General features: G+C 39.4%; 1 protein-coding gene across 1 annotated transcript; it reads right to left on the bottom strand.

The window, feature by feature from the left end:
* Nucleotides 1–6921: 6921 nt before the first annotated feature.
* On the bottom strand, nt 6922–7377 carry LOC142174324 (uncharacterized). The gene has a single exon (XM_075240104.1). It carries the CDS (start codon nt 7375–7377, stop codon nt 6922–6924), a length of 456 nt encoding a protein of 151 aa, XP_075096205.1.
* Between the last annotated feature and the right edge of the window lie 697 nt (nt 7378–8074).

Genomic DNA, 8074 nt, shown 5'->3' with positions numbered 1-8074 from the left:
TCATGTCATATTGAATTCTCACCCATTCAGTTCTTGTTGTTCCTTTAGCTTCATTGAATATGTCCATCCTCACCTTTTTAGGCAAATCTGCAAGTAGATCAACTAGTACCTTCACCCTAGCACAACTAGGTCTAGTTTTGTTAATTGTAGCCATGTCTAGATGCATAGGTTTACCTACGGCTGAAGCTAGAGAAAATAGACATTCCTTTACAAAAAAGGTTGGCAATAGACCTGGGAATGAGATCCAAGCCATTGCCTTGGGTGTTTCTTCATCTGCTCTAAACTTTGAGTCATAAATCAAAGGCCTAAGCTGATATTGATAGCCATCCCTGTCCTTTATGTAATGAGTTTTTGATGAGAAATAAAGAAAGTCCTGCTTTAATGCCAATCTAATCAAAATATGTCTATCCCTTAGAAATCCAATGTTACATTCACCTTTAATTCCGCATTGAATTGGTATTAACTTACGCAGTTGTTGAATTTCTGGGCTCCCATAAGAACATTTACCAACTATTGCATATTGTAGTCCTTCGATGATATCCATCCTTTCTACTTCTGCTTCTGTGAACTGAATAACATGTTCTCCATTTAATATTGTAGGTTACGAATAGTAATTGGCTCAACTTCCTGTTGCTCCTGCATTGCAGCATTTAAAGTGCAAGGTTTCAGAAATTTGGAGTAATCCATCGGCTTATTTGTGATCCCTGATGTTTGTGCCATGTTTAGAGGAAGTTGTGTAGGCAGCGCAGCCACCAAAAGTGGCTGGCCACCTGCCTGTGTGTCCATTACAGTTGTAATTCTTTAACACTTTTCTTACATGACAAAGTTGCAGTATGTTTGCAATAAAATGAAATTACTGTAATTTGAATTTGCTTCACGCAATCTGTTGTACAAATTGAATGAGGAAATCTGTACGGGACTTCGAATAGGTCTATTATGGCATTTAGAAATTGTATGTAAAATTTGGTGTCGTTTGGAGTTGATTTGATAGGATTCAGACGTTTAGTTGTAATTCTAGATGTTTTTGAAAATTTTCTTGAATTTCATGCATTTAGAGTTCAATTTGAAGTTTTAGATATTATTTTTGTGCTTTGATCGCACGAGCGAGTTTGTATGATATTTTTAGACTTATGTGGATATTTGATTTGGAGTCCCGAGGGCTCGGACAAGTTTCAGACATGTTTTTGAAGGTTTTTGAACTGAAAACTGAAATATGGTGTTTGGTGCCCTTTGGTGTCGCAATTGTGAACACCAGAGTCGCATTTGCGACAATAGCAGGGACCTTCAGGTATCGCAAATGCGATGCATTGGTCACATTTTCGAAGCAAGTCTAGGCTGGCTAGGTTCGCATTTGCAATTATTTATGTCGCAATTGCAAGGGCAACAACTGCATCTTCGCATTTGCGAATAAGCTTACCAGGCCATTCTAATCACAATTGCGAGGAACCCATATCGCAATTGCGATAGCTGCAGCTGAATATAAGGCCTGAAAATTAGGATTTTATCTCTCATTCTCTCATTTTTTAACCCTAGACTCGGTAGGAGGCGATTTGAGGAGGGGATTTTCACCTACAAACCTTGGATAAGTGATTCTAATCTATTTCTAATCATACACCATCAACATATCTTATATTCTAATATCAAAATCATGTAAATCAAAGTAAATTTTTTTGAAACTTTATCAAATTTTTAAAAAATAAGAAATTGAGTTTTGAGAGTCGATTTGGACTCGGATTTTGAAACTAATCACTTATATGAACTTGTGGGGTCATGGGTAAATGTAATCTACCACTGGACCCGGGTTTTGACCGGGCAGGCCTCTGGTTGATTTTTATTTTTGGAAAATGTGTAAAGATCTTAACTTTATCCATTGCAATTAAATTTCTTAGCATTGTTTAATGGTATTGAGTCGATTTTGGTTTAGATTTGAGCCGTGTGGATGCTGATTTTAAGGGAAAATCTATTTTCGAGTGTTGAATTGTCCTAGTTGAGTTAAGTGTGCTGCCTAACTTCGTGTGGGAGAACTACTGTCATGACCTATTTCCATAACAGATCGTGATGGTGCCCAACACCATTGTCTGGCAAGCCAACGCGGAAGTATTAGTAAATTCTTATTTTACTTACCCAAAACAGTTACAACATTTTCTTAATTTGCAATTTAAAAACAGGTGATAATATGCAACATTCGAAAATAATTATACAACCCAAAAGAAACGTCTACTAATGTGTGTGCCAAGACCTGGTATCACAAGTTGTGGGCAACTAGTAGAATATACAAAAGAATAAATCTATCCTACTGTCCGAAATAGAATAGACAACAAAAAAATAAATAAAGAGAGATTCCATCAAGCTGCTGAATGGCACAGGAAGGGGCAGCTCACCGTGGAAGTCTCAGACTATGAATCCTGGGCGCACACCAGACGGATAGCCAGATGTACCTGCCTCAGATCCTGTACAATTAAGTGCAGAAGTGTAGTATGAGTACATAAACAATATGTACCCCGTAAGTATCCCGTCTAATCTTGAAAAAGTAGAGACAAGAGGTCGGTTTGATACTTACTAAGGTCAAATAATATAGTGAAGTGTTATGCTCAGCATGGGAGTCTCAAATAATCAACAGTTTGTAGCAAGAGGAAATAAGTCATATTCTTAACAATTTTACAATTAGCCATTTACATCTCAAATATTTAGCAGATCAAGTCATGGATAAGATTTTACATAGATATCATGCGCACATTATACCCCGATACAACAGAAAATAAACTGTGCACTTCCAGAGGATCGAATGGTGCGAACCATAGATGCATCTATTTCTACCGAGGTGATCGGCCCGATCCACAAATATCAATTAATATCAAGAAAACACATGAAGGCACATTTATGTTCAAAATAATTCATACAAGTGTCCAACAAGTGTATATATTCGCCTATATTCCCTTCCAAGTCTCTAGCATACCCTAAGCCTTGTATGGTTGAGTACCTATGAGCGAGCCTATTATGGAAGATCAGTTACACATACCGAGCCGTATGAGGCCGGGCAACTATTTTACTTACTATATTGAGAGAGTTGACTCAGTATCAGCAGGTAAGCATATCTTAAGATTATCTTTGACTCCCAATTACTTTAGGTTATTATATTATCAGTTCAGTTTTAGCTTTCAGTTATTATGTTCCTTACATAATCGGTACATTATTTCGTACTGACGTCCCTTTTGCCGGGTATGTTGCATTCCATGTCTGTAGGTCCTCATTGACAGTTAGACAAACCCTCCCAGCAGATAGAGTCAAACATCATCTTCGTTGGTAAGCTCCACTTCCTGGTGTTACCAGGTCTAGACCTTGGAGTCCATTTTATATATACAGATTTCATGGGTAGGTCGAGGCCCTGTCCCGACCATGGTACAGTTCAGTTATCTCTAGAGGCTTGTAGACAAGTCCTGTATATTTTGTATATCAGTAGATGTTCATGGCAGCTTCATCGCCCTGCATAGTTATATATATATTAGCTTTTGGGTATGTTTACCCCATAGATGAGAGACACGTTATTTTCAGACGATTCAGAATATGTCCTCATCGGCCTAAGTTGAGGGTTACCCTCTAGAGTTCACAGTTGTAGAGTGGTACACTTAGATCGAGTATGGCATCGGGTGTTGGCCATGCCTCTTCAGGTTTGGGGTGTGACACCTAGAGAAGTAGTGACGAGTGGTAGACATTAACACTTACTAGAGGTCAATAAATAAAGTACAGTAGAAAGTAAATAAGTATGAGGCATGGTAAATAAATAGTGTAAACGAATATAGGTACGTGGTACGATCCTCCTCTGAATAGTGAATATAAGTTCTCAAATATCGGTTATCTCCTCAACCGGAGTATATGTAATATAATCCCCACTAAATGGGTCATCACGACTCAAACCAGAAAATCTCACAGATACAGTGGCTTTCTATCAGATATTACGCACGATTCTGCCGAGGCGAACGACCCAATCCAATAAGAGTGTTTTTATAAAGTTGTCGAGGCTAACAAACCTATCCCATTAGAGTGTTTTACAGAAATGCTGAGGCAAACGACCCGATTCCATAAGAAAAATGAAACTGCAGAGGCGAATGATCCGATCCCATAAGAATAATGATACTGCCGAGGCGAATGACTCGATCCCATAATGATACTGGCGAGGTGAACGGACCGATCCCATAAGAATAATGATACTGCTGAGGCGAACAGCCCGATCCCATAAGAATAGGAAGCTTAACGGGTCATCGACTCCACTCACAAATGTATGTGTGAGTTATGAAATTTTAAGGAAGCTTTTCGATTAATACGTACAACGCGGGAGAAGTTTGTAAGGGAAGCACAATTATTCCGCGGATAATCAAGTAGCTCGTAAAATTTGTAAAATAGAGAGTCTATTACTCTACACAAGTAGAATCTCAAGTTGTGATGCGAAATAAAGCAATTAAAAAGGCAAGAGTAACTCAATTAGTACATTTAAAGCATGGCGTGAACCTAAGTCTACCTAGACATAATCGGGAATTATATCATACGCATGGGCACACGTCACCTAACACGTGTGCAGCTCCCACAACATATAGCAATTAATAAGAATGACACTTATGGGGTAAATTCCCCCTCAAATGGTTAGACATGAGACTTACCTTGCTTCAAAGTTTCATAACCGGCTCCAGATGCCTCTCCATCGCCTCAAACTGATGCCCGTCAATCCAAAACTAGTCAAACAATGTGAAATTTAATCAAAATATACTCCAATGCTTATAATTTAACAATTTTTAATAATCCTCAACTCTGCTCGAAAAGTCAACAAAGTCAACCCTTGGGCTTAAGTGCCCAGATTCCAAAAAATTTCGAAAATAAACATTGCCCTTAATACCACAAACTCAAATATATAAATTATTCCTAATTTCATGTCCAATTTCGCGGTCAAAATCTTAAAATACAATTTTTAGTTTTTTCTTAAAAATCCCACAATTTTCCAAAATTTCCATGCTAAATCCTTATAGAATCCATGTAATTAACTTACAATATGTGAGAATCACTTACCTTGGAATGGATGATGAAAGTTTTGCCTCCAAGAGCTCCAACAATTGCCCAACCAAATGAAAATGTGAGAGAAATGGGCTAAGTCCCGAAATGGAGTCTTGATAACAGCCTCAGATGTTGCATTTGCGACATGAGGCTCGCAAATGCGAAGGTCGCAATTGAAAAATAGGCATCGCAAATGCAAAGGCTGACCAAAACTAACCAAGTTGCAAATGCGACTAGAACCTCACAAATGCATAAACTACCTCAATCATAATTGCGATTAAATTGTTCGCAATTGCGAACTTCCCTGCCCCTTCCCATCTTCGCAATTGCGAGAGTTATCTCATAAATGCGGACATCGCATATGCTATACAAACCTCGCAAATGCGAGAACAGTCCACAAGAACCAGCTGAACCTCTACAAACTCCTCAGGAACGCATCCAAAACTCATTCGAGCCCTAGGGGCTCCAAACCAAACATCCACACAGGTCTAAAAATCATAATGCAAACTTGCTCGCACAATCAAAACACCAAAATAACTTCTAAAATCACGAATCAGACGCCAAAATGCATAAAAATCACAATAAACTTGAAGAACTTCTAGAATTTCGACTGATCGTCCGAACCATATCAAATCATCCCCGAATGACACCAAATTTTGCAGGAAAGTTTCAAATGACAAAACAAGCCTATTCCAAGTCCCGAATCCAAAATCCGAACCCAATAGCCTAAAATTCAAACCACGGTCAAACTTAGGAAAAATTCCAAACTTTCAAACATTCAAGCTTTGATGAACGCGTTCGATTCATACTTAAGTATATCGGAATGGTGCCAAACTTTACGCACAAGTCACAAATCACGATACGAACCTATTTCAAGGATTGGAACCCCAAACAGACATCCATAACACAAAAATCCACTTTGAACCAAACTTAGGAAATTTTAAAACCTTCAAAATGCCAACTTTTGATATTAAGTGCCGAAATACTCCCGGACCACCCGATACCCAACCCGAACATACGCCTAAATCTGAAATCATCATACGAACATATAGAAATCTTCAAATCCCAATCCCGAGGTGAATTACTCAAAAGTCAAACCCTAGTCAACTCTTTCAACTTAAAGCTTCCAAATTTAGAATTTTTTCCTTCTGAAACTACTCTGAACTTCCCGAAATTCAATTTCGACCTCACGTACAAGTCATAATGCATAAAGTGAAGCTAATCAAGGACTCAAACCGCCAGGCAACGCGCTAGAGCTCAAAATGACCGATCAGGTCATTATAGCTAACATCCAAACATCTCTATAGAACCTCCCTCGAGACTTTATCTTACGCCTTTCTAGGTCTATAAACACCATGTGTAGGTCCTTCTTTCTATCCCTATATTGCTCTACAAATCTCCCCTAGATGAATGGCTTTCGTATTCGATCGCCCCGGCATGAATCCAAACTGATTCTCAGAAATGGACACACTCTTCCTCACCCTGACTTCCACCAACCTCTCCCAACTTTTCATAGTATGACTCAGCAGCTTGATACCCCTATAGTTATTGCAGTTTTGGATATCACCTTTGTTCTTGTATAAGAGACTCATCATACTTAACCTATATTCTTCAATCATCTTCTTCGTCTTAAATATAACATTAAACAACCTAGTAAGTCTCTCCACGCCTGCACGGCCTGCACTCTTCCAGAATTCCATCGGGATCTCCTCTAGCCCAGTCGCTCGTCCCCTGCTCATCTTACGCATCACTCCTATAACCTTTCGACCTTAATACGCCTACAATATCCAAAATCACATAGACTCTCGAAATGCTCCAACTCACTCAGCACAATGCTTCTGTCCCCTCCTTGTTCAATAGTCTATGGAAGTATGTCTGTCATCTTTGTCTAATATGAGCATCTTTCATCAATATTATGTCGTCCTCATCTTTGATGCACTTCACTTGGTCTAAGTCATGACCATTCCCCTCCCTCACTTTGGCTAACCTGTACAACTTCTTGTCCCCGTATTTGCTCCCAAGTTTCGCATTCATGCATCCAAAGGCAGTAGTCTTAGCCGTCGTAACCGCTAACTTCGCCTCTTTCTTTGCCATCTTATAACATTCCCAATTCTTCCTCTTTTCCTCCTTGTTTGTACACTCTACAAGTTTCAAATAAGTCACTTTCTTGACTTCAACTTTACCTTGGACCTCCGTATTCCACCACCAGTCCCCTATACGTCTCCCTGGGTATCCCTTTGTAAACCCTAAAACCTCTCTCGTAGCTTCCCTAATGTTGTTCACTGTCGTGGCCCATATCGTAGTTGCATTCCCACTATTCTTCCAGGACCCCATTGCAAGCAACCTCTCTCCCAACTCCTGGGCCTTGTCCTTAGTCAAGTTTCCCCACTTGACTCTAGGTTGACTGCACACTGCTCTCTTCTTTTATTCCTCTTGATCCCCAGATCTATTACATGGAGCATGTCGTGCCCTCTTTTTCCTTTCGTGGAATCGGGTTCATGACATTTTGGTTGGGATAACTCATTCCTTTTGGGAAAGGGGTTTTGCAATTTTGAAGAGTCGCCACTTAATGATTTTAAGGTGCATTAGGACACCTATAGGGTTCATTCATAACTACGTTTGGTAACCAGAGATAGGGTAAGGGCTTGAAATTATCCTACAGGGAAGGTGTTAGGCACCTCTCAGGATCCACTAGTGTGGTTCTCGGCCAGACAGTTTTTGTACATTTGTGCAATTAGCAAATAAACAAGTATGGCTCAAATAGTAGGGGATTTAAATTTAAACACACAAGCGTTTGAAAACAATTAGTGAAAGGTTTTTGAAAAGAATTACAATCTAAAGCATGCTTATGAATGTAAAGGGGTGTCCTAGATTTGTTTGTAATATGGATCGCATTAATGCAATACCCGATATGACACTCTTCAAAGAGGGGCTACATTAACGCACCGCTCATCATGTCCATATCTACCCTTTCCAGCCCCGCGAAGGTAATTAAAGCGAGGGTTGGTCTTGACCCCTATTGCATTCTGTT

This window comes from Nicotiana tabacum, chromosome 20, assembly GCF_000715075.1.
Source record: "Nicotiana tabacum cultivar K326 chromosome 20, ASM71507v2, whole genome shotgun sequence".
Taxonomy (NCBI): Eukaryota; Viridiplantae; Streptophyta; class Magnoliopsida; order Solanales; family Solanaceae; genus Nicotiana; species Nicotiana tabacum.
Note: the sequence above shows the minus strand (reverse complement) of the source record. Positions and strands in the feature narration are given on the sequence as shown.

Excerpts from the sequence above, each read along its gene's own strand:
- LOC142174324 (XM_075240104.1), bottom strand. The coding sequence starts at position 7,377 with ATGGGGTCCTGGAAGAATAGTGGGAATGCAACTACGATATGGGCCACG.